This window comes from Oncorhynchus keta, chromosome 8, assembly GCF_023373465.1.
Source record: "Oncorhynchus keta strain PuntledgeMale-10-30-2019 chromosome 8, Oket_V2, whole genome shotgun sequence".
Taxonomy (NCBI): Eukaryota; Metazoa; Chordata; class Actinopteri; order Salmoniformes; family Salmonidae; genus Oncorhynchus; species Oncorhynchus keta.
Window position 1 is genome coordinate 23,618,776 of NC_068428.1, and position 25,182 is coordinate 23,643,957.

General features: G+C 43.8%; 1 protein-coding gene across 1 annotated transcript in view; it reads right to left on the reverse strand.

Annotated features, from left to right (window-relative positions):
• The window catches only part of akap12b (A kinase (PRKA) anchor protein 12b), a 64,032-nt gene extending 39,729 nt beyond the window's left edge, over positions 1 to 24,303 (reverse strand). The window contains exon 1 of the mRNA XM_035760027.2: positions 23,950 to 24,303. Coding sequence (XP_035615920.2) covers positions 23,950 to 24,066 — 117 coding nt within the window. The 5' untranslated portion in view covers positions 24,067 to 24,303. The remainder of the gene's footprint in view (positions 1 to 23,949) is intronic.
• Between the last annotated feature and the right edge of the window lie 879 nt (positions 24,304 to 25,182).

The window sequence follows — 25,182 nt, forward strand, 5'->3', positions numbered from 1 at the left end:
CAAGGTCCTTGTTCAGTCCATTATTATCCAACTCCTTTGCAGCCAATTTGATTATGTTGACTGAGTTCATTCAGACAGACAGAGAGACTCTTGCTTTGAGACAAATGGAACAAGTAACTCATTCTCCCACAAATATCACTTAATTCACCATTACAGAAAATCACTTAAATCTCCTCAAACAAACCCTGAAATGTGTGAATGGTGGTCAGCCTCAAATAGCCTACAGAGATGGTAACATAAACCCAATAGCCTACAGAGAGGGTAACATAAACCCAATAGCCTACAGAGATGGTAACATAAACCAAATAGCCTAAAGAGAGGGTAACATAAACCCAATAGCCTACAGAGAGGGTAACATAAACCCAATAGCCTACAGAGAGGGTAACATAAACCCAATAACCTACAGAGAGGGTAACATAAACCCAATAGCCTACAGAGAGGGTAACATAAACCCAATAGCCTACAGAGAGGGTAACATAAACCCAATAGCCTACAGAGAGGGTAACATAAACCCAATAGCCTACAGAGAGGGTAACATAAATCCAATAGCATACAGAGAGGGTAACATAAACCCAATAGCCTACAGAGAGGGTAACATAAACCTAATAGCCTACAGAGAGGGTAACATAAACCCAATAGCCTACAGAGATGGTAACATAAACCCAATAGCCTACAGAGAGGGTAACATAAACCCAATAGCCTACAGAGAGGGTAACATAAACCCAATAGCCTACAGAGAGGGTAACATAAACCAAATAGCCTACAGAGAGGGTAACATAAACCCAATAGCCTACAGAGAGGGTAACATAAACCCAATAGCCTGCAGAGAGGGTAACATAAACCCAATAGCCTACAGAGAGGGTAACATAAACCCAATAGACTACAGAGAGGGTAACATAAACCAAATAGCCTACAGAGAGGGTAACATAAACCCAATAGCCTACAGAGAGGGTGACATAAACCCAATAGCCTGCAGAGAGGGTAACATAAACCCAATAGCCTACAGAGAGGGTAACATAAACCCAATAGCCTACGGAGAGGGTAACATAAACCCAATAGCCTACAGAGAGGGTAACATAAACCCAATAGCCTACAGAGATGGTAACATAAACCCAATAGCCTACAGAGAGGGTAACATAAACCCAATAGCCTACAGAGAGGGTAACATAAACCCAATAGCCTACAGAGAGGGTAACATAAACCAAATAGCCTACAGAGAGGGTAACATAAACTCAATAGCCTGCAGAGAGGGTAACATAAACCCAATAGCCTACAGAGAGGGTAACATAAACCCAATAGCCTACAGAGAGGGTAACATAAACCAAATAGCTTACAGAGAGGGTAACATAAATTCAATAGCCTGCAGAGAGGGTAACATAAACCCAATAGCCTACAGAGATGGTAACATAAACCCAATAGCCTGCAGAGAGGGTAACATAAACCCAATAGCCTACAGAGAGGGTAACATAAACCCAATAGCCTGCAGAGAGGGTAACATAAACCCAATAGCCTACAGAGAGGGTAACATAAACCCAATAGCCTACAGAGAGGGTAACATAAACCCAATAGCCTGCAGAGAGGGTAACATAAACCCAATAGCCTACAGAGAGGGTAACATAAACCCAATAGCCTACAGAGAGGGTAACATAAACCTAATAGCCTACAGAGAGGGTAACATAAACCCAATAGCCTGCAGAGAGGGTAACATAAACCCAATAGCCTACAGAGAGGGTAACATAAACCCAATAGCCTACAGAGAGGGTAACATAAACCCAATAGCCTGCAGAGAGGGTAACATAAACCCAATAGCCTACAGAGAGGGTAACATAAACCCAATAGCCTACAGAGATGGTAACATAAACCCAATAGCCTACAGAGAGGGTAACATAAACCCAATAGCCTGCAGAGAGGGTAACATAAACCCAATAGCCTACAGAGAGGGTAACATAAACCCAATAGCCTACAGAGAGGGTAACATAAACCCAATAGCCTACAGAGAGGGTAACATAAACCCAATAGCCTACAGAGAGGGTAACATAAACCCAATAGCCTACAGAGAGGGTAACATAAACCCAATAGCCTACAGAGAGGGTAACATAAACCCAATAGCCTGCAGAGAGGGTAACATAAACCCAATAGCCTACAGAGAGGGTAACATAAACCCAATAGCCTGCAGAGAGGGTAACATAAACCCAATAGCCTACAGAGAGGGTAACATAAACCCAATAGCCTACAGAGAGGGTAACATAAACCCAATAGCCTGCTGAGAGGGTAACATAAACCCAATAGCATACAGAGAGGGTAACATAAACCCAATAGCATACAGAGAGGGTAACATAAACCCAATAGCCTACAGAGAGGGTAACATAAACCCAATAGCCTACAGAGAGGGTAACATAAACCCAATAGCCTACAGAGAGGGTAACATAAACCAAATAGCCTACAGAGAGGGTAACATAAACTCAATAGCCTGCAGAGAGGGTAACATAAACCCAATAGCCTACAGAGAGGGTAACATAAACCCAATAGCCTACAGAGAGGGTAACATAAACCAAATAGCCTACAGAGAGGGTAACATAAACTCAATAGCCTGCAGAGAGGGTAACATAAACCCAATAGAGCTATTGTAGAGTCTATGTTGAGCATTGGGATGATTTGGGGTACAAGATAGCAGGGATGTGGAAGTTTACAGCAAGAAGTTGAAGTTAGAAGGTGATTTGAGTAACTTGACAGTAAGCTTTAGTGTCCTGAAGATGTATTAAGAGCTTTGTTAAACATGACGAGAGGCGAAGTAAACCAGATGCCTCATGAACAGTTGTATTTATATTGTTTAATGTCAAATAATAATACTGCAGTACTGTGATACTGAGCAAAGTCACGTCCCAACATGAGCCATAGAAAACCACAGACACCAAGCCCCTGCCACGTTTCCCCCTACACAAAGTGATGAATTAAACCACAGACACCAAACCCCTGCCACGCTTCCCCTACACAAATTGATTAATTAAACCACAGACACCAAGCCCCTGCCACGTTTCCCCCTACACAAAGTGATGAATTAAACCACAGACACCAAACCCCTGCCACGCTTCCCCTACACAAAGTGATTAATTAAACCACAGACACCAAGCCCCTGCCACGTTTCCCCCTACACAAAGTGATTAATTAAACCACAGACACCAAGCCCCTGCCACGTTTCCCCCTACACAAATTGATTAATTAAACCACAGACACCAAGCCCCTGCCACGTTTCCCCCTACACAAAGTGATGAATTAAACCACAGACACCAAACCCCTGCCACGCTTCCCCTACACAAATTGATTAATTAAACCACAGACACCAAGCCCCTGCCACGTTTCCCCCTACACAAAGTGATTAATTAAACCACAGACACCAAGCCCCTGCCACGCTTCCCCCTACACAAACGGATAAATTAAACCACAGACACCAAACCCCTGCCACGCTTCCCCCTACACAAACGGATGAGTTAAACCACAGACACCAAGCCCCTGCCATGCTTCCCCCTACACAAACAGATTAATTAAACCACAGACACCAAACCCCTGCCACGCTTCCCCCTACACAAACGGATAAATTAAACCACAGACACCAAGCCACTGCCACGCTTCCCCCTACACAAACAGATTAATTAAACCACAGACACCAAGCCACTGCCACGCTTCCCCCAACACAAACAGATTAATTAAACCACAGACACCAAGCCCCTGCCACGCTTCCCCCTACACAAACAGATTAATTAAACCACAGACACCAAGCCCCTGCCACGCTTCCCCCTACACAAACGGATAAATTAAACCACAGACACCAAGCCCCCGCCACGCTTCCCCCTACACAAACAGATTAATTAAACCACAGACACCAAGCCACTGCCACGCTTCCCCCTACACAAACGGATGAGTTAAACCACAGACACCAAGCCACTGCCACGCTTCCCCCTACACAAACAGATTAATTAAACCACAGACACCAAGCCACTGCCACGCTTCCCCCTACACAAACAGATTAATTAAACCACAGACACCAAGCCCCCGCCACGCTTCCCCCTACACAAACAGATTAATTAAACCACAGACACCAAGCCACTGCCACGCTTCCCCCTACACAAACAGATTAATTAAACCGGCAAGCCCAAGCTTGAAAGTTTCTTAGGCCTGGTTGTTTGTTTGTGTGTTTGAGGGAGGAAGGGGAGGACATACTGTATGTGTTCTCTGTGTGTACACCTGTCTTTATCTGTATCTAGACAGGGCCAATAGGTCCCACCAGGTTCATGTTTAGACCAAAGCTACAAGTGGCCTGTCTTTGTGTCAATCAAACCCCCCCACCAACCTATGAACCCTGTCAGTCTATACCTCCCACGATTGGTCTGTTTTTCACCCCCCCACTCCTGCACCTCCACTGAACGGCTGCTACAGTGGAGCCCGCCCATGTTGATAGACACACAGGGACAAACAAAAACTACCCTCCCCCAGGACCCCCAGGACCCACCAGGACCCCCCAGGACCCCCAAGACACACCAGGACAGGATCACAGACAGGCCACACTGGCCAGCGCTCGACCCCATTGACCTAACATAGAACTGCCCTGAAATAATAATAAACCTCCCCCTCTTTCCTCCATTCCTGGGTCTTCAGCCTCTCTGATTAGCATCTCCCGTGACGTGGATTGGTTGGGCTTTAAACACATATGTGAGAAAAGAGATTTGGGGGACTTTGTAAAGCCTACAGATACAAAAAACATGGATGTGATTATCTGAGTCAGGCAGTAACACGAACCAGACCTCCACACTGTATCTCCCCATCTCAATGAATTACTATAGCATTGTCATGTTGAAAAACATCTCGAAAATCTAGTCAAAAAGTAAAATAACCCTTCTGTTAACCTTAGATCGTCTCTGAATATGAACACAAGTGAACACCCTCATCATTGAGTCTTACAGTGTTCTAAGGAGGAGTCCAATAAGGAGGAGTTTTTGGGGAAAACAATCTGCGATAGTTCCAGCGTGGCAGGGGCACATACTGTTCCTTCAGTGCTACAAACGCCAGGCGAGGGGCAACATTAGATCAAATAAAAGCAGAGAGAGAGAGACACGGCAGGTTCACCAGCCAGTCAGTCGCCAGTCCTCCCTGATTCAATTTCAACCCGTAAAAAGATACAAAATCACAAACAAAATGTATTTCATGGTAGTTTAGTTTGTCGGATGGCCGGTCAGGCTCTTGCTTCTCATATGCTGCTACTTTCCTTTCTTCTCGTCCTAACCGTTTCCAAACATCATTACTGGAGACATGAAGGAGAGGCAACAGTAGGAAAGCAGAGGTCTTATTTCAGTTCATCTACGCCAATCACTCTGTTACCATTTAGTGTCCTGAAGTCACTGTTTCATCCAAGTAACAAGCTTCAATGTCCACAGATGGGCCTTACGTTAACTACTAGGTACAAATAAGGACGCATAGAGCAGGGGTACTATTCTGTCTTGAGCCACTGTCACACAACAGAAAACCTGTCCACTCTGACCCTCCCTCCCTCCCTCCCTCCCTCCCTCCCTCCCTCCCTCCAGGGCCAGTATTGGTGGATACTACATTAGAACTTTAAAGGAGAAACCACACCTCCAATAGGTTGTTATTGTCTCATTAGACCTAATGAGGCACCACTCATAATGACCCAGCATAATCCATCAGGGGACACTGAAACTGGAACTAAATAGCTAAGCTACAAGCAGGCTTGGCAATGTTATTGGTAAACTGCCCTTTAAAGCAAATGACATTTTTTTCCCCTAAAGCCATAATATCAGCCTGCACGGTAATCACTAGTGTAAACAACCAGTTATAACTAACTAGAGTACAGTAAACCAAGTGTCAGGTGTCCCATCCAAACAAAGACAGTATCAACAGTCCTGTGTATACTGTCATTTCCGGACGACAAGCCGCTACTTTATTCCCACGCTTTGAACCTCGCGGTTTATACAATGACGCAGCTAATTTATGGATTTTTCCCGCTTTCACAAGATTCATGCCACCAAAAAACTGAGCACCGTCACTTCCCATCATTCTGATTACGGTAGTAATTTTGTCACCCTCATCATGGCAAAGACACGGAGAAATGCATATTATGCAGCTTTCAAGTTGAATGCGATCGATCTGGCTGTTGGAAAAGGAAATAGAGCTGCTGCACGGGAGCTTGGCCTTAATGAGTCGATGATAAGACGTTGGAAAGCAGCGTGAGGAACTGACTCAGTGCAAAAAGACAACAACAGCTTTCAGAGGGAAGAAAATGTACAAATGTTTATGTACAAAATTTTTTAATAATTCAGTGGGTGCGATTTATATTCAGGTGCGCTTAATAGACCAGCAATTACGGTAGTACTTATTCTCACTGAATAGATTTATCGTCCCGAAATGTCAATTTCCATAATATGACATACACTTTTCAATTCACATTAGCGACGGGAATGTCACGAGCCGAGAGAGGGATCGGTTGACATTCTTGCTTCGCAGCTCAAAAGTACCGTAAATGTCACAGTAGCCACCAGCCAGGAGGCTAAGCATTGCAAACTATTCAACGAGCTAGCTTCTAGCAAGCAACTCTTCATGATATTACCATTTATACTGTAGGAGTGTTGATCTCAACGAGACAATTCTGTTTACAATGCCCTGCTCAGATGGGGGCAAATGTCAGGTAAGTGTTGTGCTCACCCTCTGGAGGTAGAGCTCGAGACGTCAACGTTTTCACAAGTTTACACAACAGTATTGTCTCTCGAGAATCTCTCAAAATATAAATTTAGCTATCGGCAATGTGAAAACGGTCCTAGACAGACAAGTTATTCTATAAGAGAAACTGTACGTGTATCCGTTTCCCTCGCTCAGCAAAAGCATAACCACAATCAAATCAAATCAAATGTTATTTGTCACATGCGCTGAATGGAGGGGGGGCAATGCAAATAGTCTGGAGTAGCCATTTAAATATGTGTTCAGGATTAGCTGTTCAGGAGATTTATGGCTTGGGGATAGAAGCTGTTTAGAAGCCTCTTGGACCTAGACTTGGCGCTCCGGTACCGCTTGCCGTTAGGTAGCAGAGACAACAGTCTATGACTAGGGTAGCTGGAGTCTTTGACAATTTTTAGGGCCTTCCTCTGACACCGCCTGGTATAGAGGTCCTAGATGGCTGAGAGCTTGGCCCCAGTGATGTCCTGGGCCGTACGCACTACCCTCTGTAGGCCAAGCAGTTGCCATACCAACTGCTTGTTGGTATGTTGTTCTCTAGGGTGGGAGTCTCCCCATCCCTCTGTACACTTCCAAGGCGGCAGGATTTACACAGACACTCCCTTAGGGACAGATCCACTGACAGGTGGGCTGATAGATGAACGGGCTGTTTGATCAATACAGTACATCCCAGAGACTTCACAGTGGAGGGAGGGAGAGGGACAAATCCGCCACGCCCCTACATACCACACAACAGTATCATGGGAGGGTCCCGAGTTATGAATCATTGTTTGTCCTATAGACCCCCCCCTCCCCCGCCACACACACCCTTACATCACACCAGAACAATTTGAGCTGCATCCGAACCAATGGTGCTAAAAAATGCATGGAACATGGAGAGAGTGGTAGCACGAAAGAGAGAGAGAGAGAGAGAGAGAGAGAGAGAGAGAGAGAGAGAGAGAGAGAGAGAGAGAGAGAGAGAGAGAGAGAGAGAGAGAGGGAGAGAGAGAGAGAGAGAGAGAGAGAGAGAGAGAGAGAGAGAGAGAGAGAGAGAGAGAGAGAGAGAGAGAGAGAGGAAGGTAAGGAGGGTGGGTGAGAGAAGTGAGAAGGGGCTAGGGAGAGAGAGAGAAGAGGGAGAGAGAAAGGGTGAGAGGGGGGCGATGAGTGCATGGTGGTGTGGGTTTATTTTTGGAGAGGAGAGTTTCTGGGCCTCAGATGATGGGACAGACCGCCGCAGTGGAGAATACAGAGCGCCTGCGTCAGGGGGAGGGAGGAGGGGGAGAGAGAGTGAGGGAGAGAGAAATAACCACCTCCTGACAAACAACCACTCCAGCACAACAACTCCCTCAATATTGGCCTGTTCTATATCAACAAAACTGCACCGGAGAATTTCAAACACCATACTGAAAGAACAAGGAAGGATGATGTCTGCAAAATGCAATACTGTCTCATTCACAAGTCAAATACTTTTAATTTGATGGAATGCGTAGAGAACAGTGCAAAGTGCAGGAGAAAGAGCAAGGTAAAGCAAACAACAAACAAACAAACAAGAGTAGTCAGTGCTCTCTCTTGTGATCCTGATCCATGCAAAACCATTTTCACAACATCACACCTAAACACAGAAAACAGACTGTCAAATAGAGCAGCAATGAACGGGTTTCACAGAAAGGACAAAATATCAGTTGGATAACAATGGTTCATGAAAATACATTTTTTGCATTAGCATATGTGCTAACATGCATAGGTACATCCATATTTGAATGCAGCAACAATTCTTTCTAAAAACCCCGATAGACTGAGATGTAATGAGTCTAAATACAAAATCTGGAGTGAATCTGATTTATGGTTCATAAGGAGAAGATGATTGCAGATTAATTTGAGTATTAGCGTTACACATGCAAATAACGATTGTTAAGGCACTGAACAAAAATATAAAGGCAACATGTAAAGTCTTGGTCCCATGTTTCATGAGCTGAAATAAAAGATCCCAGAAATTTTACTGATGGACAAAAAGCTTATTTCTCTTAAATTTTGGGCACACATTTGTTTACATCCCCGTTAGTGAGCATTTCTTCTTCAAGATAATCCATCCACTTGACAGTTGACTAAACAGCATGATCATTACGCAGGTGCACCTTGTGCTGGGGACAATAAAAGGCCACTCTAAAATGTGCAGTTTTGTCACACAACCCAAATTAATGTTAATTTCTCTACCATAAGCCACCCCCAACATTGTTTAAGAGAATTTGGCAGTATGTCCAACAGGCCTCACAACCGCAGACCGCGTGGAGCCACGCCAGCCCAGGACTTCTACATCAGGCTTCTTCACCAGCGGGATCATCTGAGACCAGCCACCCAGACAGCCGATGAAACTGTGGGTTTGCAAAACCAACAGATGCATATCTGTATTCCCAGTCATATGAACTCCATAGATTAGGTCCTGAGGAATTTATATAAATTGACTGATTGCCTTAGATTAACTGTAACTCAGTAAAATCTTTGAAATTGTTGCATGTTGCGTTAATATTTGGATAATATTTATATATTATATATTATTCCATATTCATATCTTAGTAAACACATACATTTTGTCAAACTTTGGTCTACAACTAAAATTTAAGCAATAACAGCTGAGATAAAATGAAAACACAGCCTCTTGTCCAGCCATGACTTTAATACAGACATTAAATCGATTGTTCAGAAGTAGCAGACCTGCTGTGGTTGAGCATCCAATCAGAATGATTGATTAGTCCAGACAGGCCCTAGCACTCCACAGGGTGTCGTGAAAAGCCCAAACCCGCTGACCAGACCTGTGCCACTCAATAACGCATCACATCATGGGAGAGAGAGAGAGAGAGAGAGAGAGAGAGAGAGAGAGAGAGAGAGAGAGAGAGAGAGAGAGAGAGAGAGAGAGAGAGAGAGAGAGAGAGAGAGAGACGGAGAGAGACAGAGAGAGACAGAGAGAGAGAGAGACAGAGAGACAGAGAGAGAGACAGAGAGAGACAGAGAGACACAGAGAGAGAGAGACAGAGAGAGACATAGAGAGAGAGACAGAGAGAGACAGAGAGAGACAGAGAGAGAGAGAGACAGAGAGAGACAGAGAGAGAGAGAGAGAGAGAGAGAGAGAGAGAGAGAGAGAGAGAGAGGGGAGGGAGGTAGTGGTGGGGGAAAGGATTGTAGATCAATATTTAAAGACAGATAAGGAGATAGAGAAAAGATAGGAAAATGGGTGTGTTTTTAGGTTAGATTGGATGAATTTATGAATCACATTATCACAGATGTAATCGCATGGTATAGTGAAATTCTTAAACTCCAAGCTCCAACAGTTGGTCAAAAAGAGAAGTGAATGAAACAATAAAATAATAATAATAAATACATATTTACAATTATAACAGTGATAAATGTCATATAAATGTCATTTGGGGGTGGGGGTAGAATAAATATATGTGGGGGGGGGGTAGAATGTTCATAGGGGGAGCAGCAGGGGGTATGCTCTTGATGGTGCTCCTGTAGAACACTGGGGTGGTACGCTTCCGGTCAGTGGTGGTGGAGTTACTGTACCAGGCCGACAGTATGCTCTCAATGTAAAACACTGTGAGGGCCCCCGGAGACAGGACTCATTTCTTCAGCCTCCTGAGGTTGAAGAGTTGCCGTTGTGCCTTCTTCACCACGGTGTCTGAGTGGTTTGACGATTTCAGCTCCTCTCTTCCTACTTATTAAATGGACTGGACCCATAGTGGAGGAGAGGGACACGGTTTCCTTATCATATCCCACACAAATCTCTCTGGGAAACTAGGAATGATGAGCATGTCTCCCTGGCCATGACTCCCCTCTCTTCATGGGGGCATGCTGCTGCTGTGTCATATTGTACATTTGATGTGTTGTAATTGTATATTCTGCAGGGTTCATTTGAAAAAAGAGACCTTGGTCTCAACATGACTCCCTGTCAAAATAAAGGTTAAATAAAGGTTTTAAACAATCTGTGTGCTCACTGGGTTACCGTGTATGTAGAGATATATGTCTGTAAATGGCTGTGTTTTACAGTTAAGGTATAACATATCTAGTGGTATACTGTAGTCTAACTGAATAACAACAGCATGACTAATAGTATGGGAAAGAGTATAGGCTATAGTGAAGGAACATTGCATTAGTTAACAGTTCCCTGCTGCCAAGATAGAATACCCCACACCCACCAGAATCCCTAGCTCTGCCTTTTCCCCTTTTCCAAGAATGAAAGAGGATAGCGATGTGTTTGTTTTCCCGAAGATTTGAATAGAAATTGTTCCAGCGTCCGGTGGGGAAACCAGCCCGGAGTGCCCATACAGAGGTGCACTTGTCTGCAAGGCCTACTTCAAAATGCCAGCTTTAAATGCTAGCGTACTACTGTACATTACATTATCATTCATCTACAAGACCATTTTTGGGCCTACTTCAAGTCAAAGCAGTTTATTGTAACTATGTCATGTTGTGCCTCACCTCACTTTTAATCCCAGTAAAAAGGCAACAACAATACAACAATTTCAAAGATAACGATCAATCTATCAATAATAACCAGATGAATAACCAGCCAACTGGACTGGAGAATCCACAGATAAGCCTGTCCAGGTCTGTGTGTGAAATATAACAGGCCCGGAACAAAAGACAACCTATTAGATTAGAGAGCCACAGACCAGACGGCCCTCCATGTGATGTTTCCCTATAACTCAATATAGCTGACAGAAAACCACAGAAACACATTCATGCTGTCTCAATGATGGGACTGTCTCCAAACAGGAGGCAAGCCTATTTCAGGAACACTTTAAAATTATCATAATCTAATTTATATCATCATATGAATTGTTCTTTCAGATTGTAATGTTCTTAGTTTATTTCCCAGAAACTCATTATCATGTAATGGAATTGTAATCCCTGTCAGAGGTAGCGAGAGGTGAGAAACGGACAAAAGAACGAGAGCCTCCTCTCATTTTTTAAAACCCAAATACACAGGTCCATTCTTTTCAGAGCGGAGCTGGCGGTGGATCTGATATGGCCAAGATAGGGGGATGGAGGGAGGACAAACTCTAATTACACACAAGCTTCTTCCCATTTCGCCTCCATTAAGAGAGGCGTGGGGGGGTTGTACAAAACAGTGAGTCCACATAAAAGACTAAAACAACAGAGAGAAGACACTCTTCCCATTGTAACATTGTATACTGAACAAAAACATAAACACATCTTGCAACAATTTAAAAGATTTTACTGAGTTACAGTTCATATAAGGAAATCAGTCAATTTAAATCAATTCATTAAGGCCCTAATATATGGGTTTCACATGACTGGGAAAAACAGTTAATCATCTGTTGGTCAGAGATATTTCTGAAACATTTGGGCCGTGGATCAGAAAACCAGTAAGTATCTGTTGTGACCACCATTTGCCTCATGCAGCGTGACACATCTTCTTCACATAGAGTTGATCAGGCTGTTGATTGTGGCCTGTGGAATGTTGTCCCACTCCACTTCAATGGCTGTGCGAAGTTGCTGGATATTGGTGGGAACTAGAACACGCTGTCGTACACGGCAATCCAGATTATCCCAAACATTTTCAAAGGGTGACATGTGTGGTGTGTATGGAGGCCATGGAAGAACTGGGATATTTTCAGCTTCCAGGAATTGTGTACAGATTCAGTTAAGAACCAATTCTTATTGACGATGATGGCTACCCTTGCGACATGGGGCTGTGCATGATTTTGCTGAAATATGAGGTGATGGCGGCGGGTGAATGGCACGACAATGGGTCTCAGGATTTTGTCATGGCATTCAAACTGCCAACAATAAAATGCAATTGCATTCATTGTCCGTAGCTTATGTTTGCCAATACCATAACCCAACCGCCACCATGGGGCACTCTGTTCACAATGTTGACATCAGCAAACCGCTCGCCCACACGACACCATACAGTTGAAATCAGGATTCATCCATGAAGAGCACATTTCTCCAGTGTGCCAGTGGCCATCGAAGGTGAGCATTTACCTACTGAAGTCGGTTACAACGCCACACTGCAGTCAGGTCAAGACCCTGGTGAGGACGACAAGCATGCAGATGAGCTTCCCTGAGATGGTTTCTGACAATTTGTGCATCATTTTGGTTGATTGCGCAAACCCACAGTTTCAGCTATCTGGGTGGCTAGTCTCAGACGATCCCGCAGGTAAAGAAGCCTGATGTGGAGGTCCTGGGCTGGCGTAGTTGCATGTGGTCTGCGGTGAAGGAGCCTGATGTGGAGGTCCTGGGCTGGCGTAGTTGCATCTGGTCTGCGGTGAAGGAGCCTGATGTGGAGGTCCTGGGCTGGCGTAGTTGCATGTGGTCTGCGGTGAAGGAGCCTGATGTGGAGGTCCTGGGCTGGCGTAGTTGCATGTGGTCTGCGGTGAAGGAGCCTGATGTGGAGGTCCTGGGCTGGCGTAGTTGCATGTGGTCTGCGGTGAAGGAGCCTGATGTGGAGGTCCTGGGCTGGTGTAGTTGCATGTGGTCTGCGGTTGTGAGGTCGGTTGGACGTACTGCCAAATTCTCTAAAACGGCGTTGGAGGTGGCTTATTGTCGAGAAATTAACATTAATTCACTGACAAAACTGCACATTTTAGAGTGGCCTTTTATTGTCCCAAGCACAAGTTGCACCTGTGTCATGATCATGCTGTTTAATCAACTTCTTGATATGACACAGCTGTCAGGTGGATGGATTATCTTGGCAAACGAGAAATTCTCACTAACATGGATGTAAACAAATGTTTGCACATTGTTGAGAAATAAGCCTTTTGTGCATATGGTACATTTCTGGGATCTTTTATTTCATCTCATGAAACAACACTTTAAATGCTGCGTTTATATGTGGTCCTTCTGTAGCACAGTTGGTAGAGCATGGCGCTTGTAACGCCAGGGTAGTGGGTTCGATTCCCGGGACCACCCATACGTAGAATGTATGCACACATGACTGTAAGTCGCTTTGGATAAAAGCGTCTGCTAAATGGCATATATTATTATATTATATTTTTGCTCAAAATAGCTTTACTAGCTTACATCAAACGCGACATGTTCAATGATAACAATACTCTCAATCAGAGAGAAAATAAACATATCAGATAAGATAAAGGGAATTCAAATTCTATTTCCCTTCCCAAACTGCATTATCCTTTCTTTAACGATTGGGACACTCCCTTTCCCTAATTCCCCGTCCTGTTGTCACCCAGTGGACCGATCCCAATCGCACATCACCATTCTAGTGTCCACGTCGATAGTTCTCCACACCTCTAAGCATAATAAACACCTTACAATTATCTATGCATGGTGTGGTTTTGTAGGGCTAACCATGTGTTATAGAAGGATTTACTGAAGATAAATAGCTAAGACATAGATCTTTACAGAGACCTAAAATATGTGAGGAGGGGAACAACTGATCGCTTTTGGATATGCACGTGAGGAATGTATCGGACTATCGCAAATGAACTGTATTCGTGTTGCACGTGCATTCTGTTTTGTGCATAGAAGCTATTTCTATCATGGTTTAACGGAATAATGTAATCAAGTGAGGCTCTTATAACATTCAATAGCAACCTCTCATCACATCACCTTTCCTTTGTGACCAAAGATCTGACAGGACTGGCTAGGTTAATGCTATATGGTTGAAACCTGTCCAGTTCTTCCACACAGTTGTCATGAAGAGAATGAGTCGAGAAAAAGAGGGAGGCCTTGTGAGAGTATTGGGTGGAGCTGCAGACTCCTACTCAGTCAAAACTCTCCCATTAACCCAAAGCTGAAGATGAGATGGGAGTTCCCCCATTATAGACTCTTTCTTTACCTGAATCCATTTCACTCTCTACCCCTACTGTCATCAGGGGACCAGGAACAATCGTCTGATTCATGTCTTTATGTCACCCTGGCAGGTCCCTCTCTCACTCCACCTCTATGTCTCTCTCTCTCGCTCTACTCTCCTCTCTATCTCCTTCGCACTCTCTCCACCACCCCTGCCTACCCAAAACAATCCCCTTACTGGGGTCTCTCCATCCTGGCTGTTTTGGGCCGGTGCACACAGAGGGCCTCAACACTGTCCCCCTCAGCCCATCCTCAATGGCTCCTCTGTTTGGCCTCATGCCCCGCTCCCCTTCCACCCCTCACCCCCTCCACTCCCTGCCTGCCTCGTCCATCAGTCCTAAACAGTATAATCAGTGTCATAACGGAGCCAGATCAGCCAGTGCTCATTATAAAGGAACGTATGGGCCTTTATGCCATCCGCTCATTACATTACATAACATTATTATCCATGTCCACTGAGAGCCAGTGGGTACCCTCTATTGGGCGTCACTACGTGTAGCTTGACACAGGAAAGTGGAAACAGTGTTTATATGAATGCATGTATGTCTTTATGGATGGATGGTGCTATGCAAGGAATGTTTATGCTACATACATTCCTTGACTGACACAGCTGGTTTGTGTGTGTCAGCAGCAAAACAATGTATGTAGGCTCCCACCCAACTAGAGCGAGAGAAAGGGAGGTGGGTGAGGGAATGATAGCGGGAGAGTGAGCTGGAGAGAAAGAGAGAGAGAGAGAGAGAGAGAGAGAGAGAGAGAGAGAGAGAGAGAGAGAGAGAGAGAGAGAGAGAGAGAGAGAGAGAGAGAGAGAGAGAGAGAGAGAGAGAGAGAGAGAGAGAGATTCAAGTTTCATGTTTTGAATGTCAAAGGCACAATTACAGTGAACTGCCTTTCTTGCAAACTCAAAACCCAACAATGCAATAATCCATAACAATGCTATACTAGAAAAAACAAACAAGAAATAAGAAATATGAACATAAATAGGTAAGTAAGCAAGCATGCTATATACAGGGTCAGTTCCAAAACCATATTTACAATGTGCTGGAGTGATGGAGGTAGATATGTATAGAGTGTGATGACTAGAGTAAGATGACTAGGAAACAGGATTTAAGATAAACATGTGAGTATGTGAGTGGGTGTCTGTGTGTGTAGAGTCAGTATAAATGTATGTGCATATTATGTGTGAGTGAGCAGATGATGGAGTGAGGGTTTGTGTGAGTGTATAGGCCCTGTGAGTGTGCATAGAGACAGTGCAAAAATACAAATGAAAGGCCAATAAAAATACACAGTTAACTCAGATAGTCTGTGTAACTATTTTGTTAGACATTTATTAGTCTTATTGCTTGGGGATAGAAGCTGTTCAAGAGCCAATTGGTGTCAAACTTGATGCACCGGAACCGCTCGCGGTGCGGAAACAGAGAAAATAGTCTGTGCCTTGGGCGGTTGGAGTCTTTAACAATTTTCCGGGCCTTCCTTCCTCACCGCCTGATATAGATGTCCTGGATAGCAGGGAGCTCGGCCTCTGTGATGTACCGGGCTGTCCGCATCACCCTCTGTAGCGCCATGCGTTCGGTGCTGTGTCGCTCCTTCTTCACGTGTTTGAACCATTTGAAGTCTTTAGTGATCTGGACACCAAGGAACTTGAAGCCCTTGATCTGCTCCACTGCAGCCCCGTCAATGTGGATGGGGGTGTTTTCACCTCCCTGTTTCCTGTAGTCCAAAATCAGGTCCTTGGTCTTAATGACGTTGAGGGAGAGGTTGTTGCTCTGGCACTACACTGCCATGTCACCGACCTCCTCCCAGTAAGTAGGCTGACCCATCGTCGCCGGTGATCAGGCCGTAGTGTCATCAGCAAAGTTGATGATGGTGTTGAAGTCGTACGCAGCCACGCAGTCGTGGGTGAACAGGGAGTACAGGAGGGGACGAAGCACAATCCCCTGTGGGGCTCCTGTGTTGAGGGTCAGCGTGGCGAAGGGGATGTTGCCTACCCTCCCCACCTGGGGTCGGCCCGTCAGGAAGCCCAGGATCAAGTTGTAGAGGGAGTTCAGGGATGTTCAGACCCAGAGTCCTAAGCTTGGAGGGAACAATGGTGTTGAACGCTGAGCTGTAGTCAATAAACAGCATTCTCACATAGGTATTCCTCTTATCTAGGTGGGTGAGGGCAGTGTGGAGAGCAATTGAGATTGCATAATCTATGGACCTGTTGGGGCGGTATGCAAATTGGAGTGTGTCTAGGGTGTCTGGGATGATGGAGTTGATGTGTGCCATAACCAGCCTTTCAAAGCACTTCATAATTACAGAAGTGAGTGCTACAGCGCGGGTGTTGACCTGATTAAAGACCGTTCTGACGTCGGCCTTGGAGAGCGAGATCACCCACCCTCTGAGTTGGTGACGTCCCTCACCCCCAGCGAGATGTTGTTGTTGTCAAAGCGTTCATAAAATGCATTGAGTTGGTCTGGTAAAGAGGCATCGTTGGGCAGATCACGGTTGGGTCTTCCTTTGTAATCCGTAATGGATTGTAGACCTTTCCACATGCAGCGGGTGTGGTAGCCTGTGTAATATGATTCCACCTTATTCCTAGATTGTCATTGGCTGGTTTGATGACTCTGCGTAGGACAAAGCGGGCCTTCTTACACTTATTCCTGTTCTCGACCGTAGCCCCAATTTTGTCTACGATAGTTCTGTGTGTGGTAGTCCTGTCCTTGAGTTTAGCGCCAACCTTGGTGTTAATCCAGTGCTTTTGATTGGGGAATAGCAAACCCTCACCGTGGGGACAACGTCTCCGTTGCATTTTCTAATTGAAGCCGGTGACAGAGGTGGTTAGCTCTTCAATGTTATTGGTGGAGTCAAGAAACATATTCCAATCAGCGTTAGCAAAGGAGTCATTTAGCATAATCTCTGATTCTGGTGACCCTTTCTCAATGGAGCGAGTCACGCGTACTTCCTGTTTAAGTTTCTGCTTGCAAACAAGAAGCAGGAGTACAGAATCAAATCAAATCAAAATAAAATCATGATCTGATTTGCAGAATGACGAACGAGTGAGGGCCTTGAACGCCTGCTTGTGGGTAGAATAACAGTGGTCTAGGACTTTATCGCTCCTAGTGGCATTGGAGATGGAAATTGGGCATCACGTGTCTCAGTGACACAGAATTAAAGTCTCGCCAGCCACCCGAAAATAAGCCTCTGGGTGTAGGTTTTCTTGCTTGTTTATAGCCTTATACAGTTATTTAAGTGCCAGCGTGTTATTTTTCTTGTCCTGAGGTGGAATGTATACAACAGTCACGATAACAGCTGAAAACTCCCTCGGAAGGTAGATAGGTCGGGTATTCCAAGACGGGTGAACAGTGGGTCGACACTTCCACCATGCTGGTGGCACACCAGTTGGTGTTGATGTAGAGGCAAACTCCTCCCCCCTCGATTTCCCTGTCCGCCCGGTGAATGGAGAATCCATCGAGTTGGATAGCCATGGGAGGTATTTTGTCCAAGAGCCATGTTTCAGAAAAGCAAAGAATATCGCAGTTTCAAGAGTCAGGTTGGTAGCAAATCCGCAATCGGCGGTCATCCATCTTATTATCAAGATTGGCCTGTAGTATGGAGGGAAGAGGTGGCCAGTTTTTTATTCGCCTTAATCTCACCAGGATCCCCCTGCTTGCCTCTGCAATGCCGGTGTTTCCTCTTGGGTAGGCCGAAAATTCGGTTACAGAGAGAATTACAGAGCGAGCCCAGAGCAGATGAGTCGAAGTTGATGCAGGAATTAGGGTAAGTAACTGATGGTTAGGGTAAGTAACTGATGAGTAGGATAAGTAACTGATGATTAGGATAAGTAACTGATGATTAGGGTAAGTAACTGATGATTAGGATAAGTAACTGATGATTAGGGTAAGTAACTGATGATTAGGGTAAGTAACTGATGATTAGGGTAAGTAACTGATGATTAGGGTAAGTAACTGATGAGTAGGGTAAGTAACTGATGATTAGGGTAAGTAACTGATGAGTAGGGTAAGTAACTGATGATTAGGGTAAGTAACTGATGAGTAGGGTAAGTAACTGATGATTAGGGTAAGTAACTGATGATTAGGGTAAGTAACTGATGAGTAGGGTAAGTAACTGCCAATCTGATGTTCACAAGTTCTTGTCGGTTGTAAGAAATAATAGCGGAAACATTTTGTGAAAATAAATAAAAAATAAAGAACAAAATAATTACAAAATAGCAAAGTTGGGTCGGAGCTTGCAAAACGATGGCCATCCAGTACGTCGCCAAATTCATAGAAGAGGACAAAAACTAAATGTCAGTTTGGGTGTCTGAGGGATCAAATGTCCCATTGGTGTGTGTTCCTCCACTCATAAATACACCCATAGACACACAGACACACACACACACACACACACACACACACACAAACAGACAAGCAAGCATGCACGCATACTCACACTCTCTCACACACAACACAAACACGCACACATCCAAACACTCCACCCACATGATACACGCTATCTCTCGACACACTGACACACACCATGTTTTTGGAGGTAGGGAAGTGTTTGGGGGAGCACATACTCAGCACTGGACCACCCCTGACCTACTTCTGAGCACCAATGGTGGGGAAAGGGGGAAACGAGGCGGAAGATAGGAGGAGAGAAGGTGGTGGAGGGAGAAGAGAGGCATTCCCTGGAACACTTTCCTACTGCCAATCTACTCCTCCAAACAACATCATCTCACATACCACCTCATCATCTCTCTAAACCATCTACATACCACCTCATCTCTCTAAACCATCTACATACCACCTCATCTCTCTAAACCATCTACATACCACCTCATCTCCCAAAACCATCTACATACCACATCATCTCTCTAAACCATCTACATACCACCTCATCTCCCAAAACCATCTACATACCACCTCATCTTCCAAAACCATCTACATACCACCTCATCTCCCAAAACCATCTACATACCACCTCATCTCTCTAAAACATCTACATACCACCTCATGTCTCTAAACCATCTACATGCCACCTCATCTCCCAAAACCATCTACATACCACCTCATCTCTTTAAACCATCTACATACCACCTCATCTCTCCAAACCATCTACATACCACCTCATCTCTCTAAACCATCTACATACCACCTCATCTCCCAAAACCATCTACATACCACCTCATCTCTCTAAACCATCTACATACCACCTCATCTCCCAAAACCATCTACATACCACCTCATCTCCCAAAACCATCTACATACCACCTCATCTCTCTAAACCATCTACATACCACCTCATCTCTCTAAACCATCTACATACCACCTCATGTCTCCAAACCATCTACATACCACCTCATCTCTCATCAAATACTTATGTCATGCAATAAAATGCTAATTAATTACTTAAAAATTATACAATGTGATTTTCTGGATTTTTGTTTTAGATTCTGTCTCTCACAGTCGAAGTGTACATATGATAAAAATTACAGACCTCTACATGCTTTGTAAGTAGGAAAACCTGCAAAATCGGCAGTGTATCAAATACTTGTTCTCCCCACTGTACATACCACCTCATCTACCAAAATCATCTACACACCACCTCATCTCCCAAAAACATCAATACTGTATGTCACTACCTGTGACAGAGCCATTGCCACTGGGTGATAATCCTACATGTGGTAAAGATGTTGTAACTACAGTTGAAGTCGGAAGTTTACATACACCTTAGCCAAATACATTTAAACTCAGTTTTTCACAATTCCTGACATTTAATCCTAGTAAAAATGCCCTGTCTTAGGTCAGTTAGGATCACCACTTTATTTTAAGAATGTGAAATGTCAGAATAATAGTAGAAAGATTTATTTCAGCTTTTAATTATTTCATCAAATTCCCAGTGGGTCAGAAGTTTACATACACTCAATTAGTATTTGGTAGTATTGCCTTTAAATTGTTTAACTTGGGTCAAACGTTTTGGGTAGCCTTCCACAAGGTTCCCACAATAAGTTGGGTGAATTTTGGCCCATTCCTCTTGACAGAGCTGGTGTAACTGAGTCAGGTTTGTAGGCCTCCTTGCTCGCACATGCTTTTTCAGTTCTGCCCACACATTTTCTCTAGGATTGAGGTCAGGGCTTTGTGATGGCCACTCCAATACCTTGACTATGTTGTCTTTTAGCCATTTTGCCACTACTTTGGAAGTATGCTTGGGGTCATTGTCCATTTGGAAGACCCATTTGAGAACAAGCTTTAACTTCCTGACTGATGTCTTGAGATGTTGCTTCAATATATCCACATCATTTTCCTACCTCAAGATGCCATCTATTTTGTGAAGTGCACCAGTCCCTCCTGCAGCAAAGAACCCCCACAACATGATGCTGCCACCCCGTGTTTCACGATTGGGATGGTGTTCTTCGGCTTGCAAGCCTCCCCTTTTTCCTCCAAACATAACGATGGTCATTATGGCCAAACAGTTGTATTTTTGTTTCATCAGACCAGAGGACATTTCTCCAAAAAGTATGATCGTTGTCCGCATGTGCAGTTGCTAACCGTAGTCTGACTTGTATATGGCGGTTTTGGAGCAGTGTTTTTTTCCTTGCTGAGCGGCCTTTCAGGTTATGTCGATATAGGACTCGCTTTACTGTGGATATAGATACTTTTGTACCTGTTTCCTCCAGCATCTTCACAAGGTCCTTTGCTGTTGTTCTGGGATTGATTTGCACTTTTCGCACAAAAGTACGTTAATCTCTAAGAGACAGAACGCGTCTCCTTCCTGAGCGATATGACGGTTGCATGGTCCCATGGTGTTTATACTTGAGTACTATTGTTTGTACAGATGAACGTGGTACCTTCAGGCATTTGGAAATTGCTACTAAGGATGAACCAGACTTGTGGAGGTCACAATTATTTTTCTGTGGTCTTGGCTGATTTCTTTTGATTTTCCCATGATGTCAAGCAACGACGCACTGAGTTTGAAGGTAGGCCTTGAAATACATCCACAGGTACACCTCCAATTGACTCAAATTATGTCATTTAGCCTATCAGAAGCTTCTAAAGCCATGACATAATTTTCGGGAATTTCCCAAGCTGTTTAAAGGCACAGTCAATTTAGTGTATGTTAACTTCTGACCCACTGGAATTGTGATACAGTGAATTATAAGTGAAATAATCTGTCTGTAAACAATTGTTGGAAAAATGACTTGTGTCACGCACAAAGTAGATTTGCCAAAACTATAGTTTGTTAACAAGACATTTGTGGAGTGGTTGAAAAATGAGTTTTAATGATTCCAACCTAAGTGTATGTAAACTTCCGACTTCAACTGTATGTAATAACAGACCATGAGGCACTACTCTGTCAGATGGAATATCTGGGATACAGGTAAACCTGGATTATATGACAAATGAGGTAAGCCAAACCCCACATCACAAGATAGGCTTAAAGACAACAGCAAACTTCAAAAGCTGTCTGGATCCCGACCATGATGGCCCTGAGATAGAAGGCCCTAGGCCAGGTGATATAGTCTGCCACAAAACATGCAGTCAATGAGCCTTTAGTCACTAAAGGGCTGTATAACTGTCAATCTGAAGGTCTGAATGACACATTCAAGCCATTGATGAACTTCACTTCAGTCTGAAAATGAATAGGTGTTTATTCAAGTCATAGCTACTTCAGTGAGAAGTTGATCTCTTCCTGATCTAATCAAGTTTAGAGTGCTCTCCAGTTCGTTAGGTGGGCATGAAACCAATCAGACGTTGAAATTAGATAGGAAACATTTTAGATGGGGAAACCATGAAACTCATTACCTTCATCATCACTGCATAAGAAAAGCATTTCACTGTACTTGTGCTCGTGACATTAAAACTTGAAACTAAAGCTGACTCCTGTATCCAATTCTCCCACACATTTGGGTGAAAATGTATGTTTGAAAGTGTGACATTTACTATGGATTTGCTGTTCAGCAGTGAAGGGAAATATTTCTATCTTCTTTGATATAGCTGTTATCAAATACAACAGAATAAAGATAAAGTAAAAACTGATCTTTGACCTTCTACCCATAGAAAGGTCAATATATTTTAATGGTGCCTCAAAAACAGCAGGTGGCCAAATGTGCCAAGCCATTAGCAGAAGTCATTCCAAAGTTATATTATTCACACATAGCCAACAAGAGCATTAACACAGCAGCAATACATACCATAACTCATCTCATCTTACAGTAGAAAAAACATCCCTCATGCCTATCAGCAGCTCCCAGCAGCAGATCGTTGGACACACACAGTGCCCGGCCTGGCTTCGAGAATACCAGCCATAGTAAAACACAAATTGTTATGCCTTATTAAATGAAAGTGTGTGTGTGTGTGTGTGTGCGTTTGTGCGTCTGTGTGTGACTGTACAATGGTTTCAAGGATCTCAAGTCAAAACCAACCAGGCGCCCACTTGAACATTTGCGGTGCTCTTGTTATTTCTTTTCATACAGTGCAAATAGAGACACATGCCTTCCCACTGCTAAGTCTGGAGCGCTGCACTGTCCACCACAGCAGAATCAGCGTCATATTGACCTTGTTGTTGTCAACATGATCCGTGGTTAATTGTTGACAATATAACATAGATGTGGCAATTATGCACCCTACATACTAACATGGGACCAGCACATTGCTCAATTAATTAGCTCTGTATGAGCAGCTAGGTCAAGCACATTGTAATCAACAACATGGCATTATCATGTGACAATGTGACACAAATAGACAAAAGGTGGCCAAAATCTTTTTTATGTTTTTCATAATTTTGTCTAGGGTATCTTAGAATATTTTTCAAAAAGTGTGGGAAACTGTCTAGATGTATAAACCTGAAGACCAAGACAAGACAAACAGCTGTCAATCAACTTGGGGGGGTGCCATAATATTCTGCATGACATAATTTAACAACATTTTGAAGCCTGTATTATGATTGCATGTTTGTTATTATCATGATTATGAATATGATTACAAATGTTTACTAAATATCTATTTTATGATTATTGTTATCATTCTACATCACAGGCAGGAAATCCATGCTGCAATATTGAAAGGCTCTCAGGGACTGTTGATGTCATGAGACCAGGTATACAGCAGCAGTAAATCGTGACCACCGTAGACAATTTTCGGGGGTGTTGCTACCAGCCACAGACAGACAGGCTAACTGCTGCGGGCACAGGCACATTGCATTACTCAGCGAAACTGCCGCGCATCCCACCAGCGATCGTTTAAGATTAAAAAATATATATATATGCGACATTGATGCCCAAGATTTACACTTTATCAAAACAAACTCGTTGAAACTGCCCAGGAGGGTATGCGCCCGGTGTTCTCTGTGGCAAGCTTGCGGGTAATGACATTGTCAGCTGTAAAGTGGCCTGTACTAGGGTATGTATACTTTTACCTTGGAGTCGACAACGCTATCCCCCTCCGAAATCGCGTTCACCTCCGCGCTTAGCTCCTCGGCTGACGCATCCTCTTGGCTCTTTTCGTCACGTTGCGCTGAGGTCTGTGCTCCCATGGCGAAAACCGCACTTCTTTCTCCTCTTTGGTTGATTTGGCTCGTGCTCGCCCCGAAACCACCGCAAACGCGACAAAACTTCAAAAGGTAGTAAGCGACACCAAGTATGTATCCACGCGCCAAAAATGCGTCCTAGGACCACTCCGGGGTAGTCGAGCTATTAAATGATGAAACAAGAGTGTCAGCGAACTGTTTTAGGGCCCCCTCCTCCCCTCGCTATCACATGGACCAGGCCAGTGCGCCACGGCACGCCTTGCAGCATCAGATGGGATTGGGAACGAGACAGAAACCTGATGAGAGAGGGGAGAGCAGTCGCATTATGCAGCATAGCCCATACACTGACATCATCCTCCAAAATTAAATTAGTCCAACTTTGAAATGAATAAATAAACAGAACATAGGCTAGGTCAGAGGAGTAATTCAATAATGTTAGACGTCAACGTGTAGGTCTACACAGGGATAAATACATCTTATTATGGAACACTGTCTGATGCTGACAGACGTCAGGGAAATGGAGGACCAGAGTCCGGGCTGTGAGAAGTTTCTCTCTTGCTCTCTCACAACATATCTGTATGTGTAAATATATAATTAACAGGCTTAATTTGGCACAGTCACAACACACACAGTTACACACAGTTACTGTTAATAAACATAAACTCTTTCTCTCACACGCACTTATTTTTTTGTGTCATATTTTTTCCCCACACTCCATATACAAACGTATACATACAAACAACCATTTACAGACACAGCACAAACAATAACTACATATAATCTGCCCAGACAGCTATGCTCACACCCCCATCCCTAGTGCCTGCATTGTTTGACACTTGACCTTAAATTGTATCAATTTGATTTTCTTGGCAGCCCATGCTATTTCAAAATATTGTAAAAATAAATAATTTGATATTTCCACTGTGTTAATGATGGTGAATTGATTGATTTCTACGTTTTTAGTATACATTTTTTTCAAGATGAGTGATAAGAGAATTGTCCAGTCCATTGGGTATGTAACTTTCATCCCCATATGCCATGTCTTGAAATATGCAGACAGACTGATTAAAATTACTTTTACATTGTAATACTTCTGACAGCCAACATTCTAGCTCTGCCCAC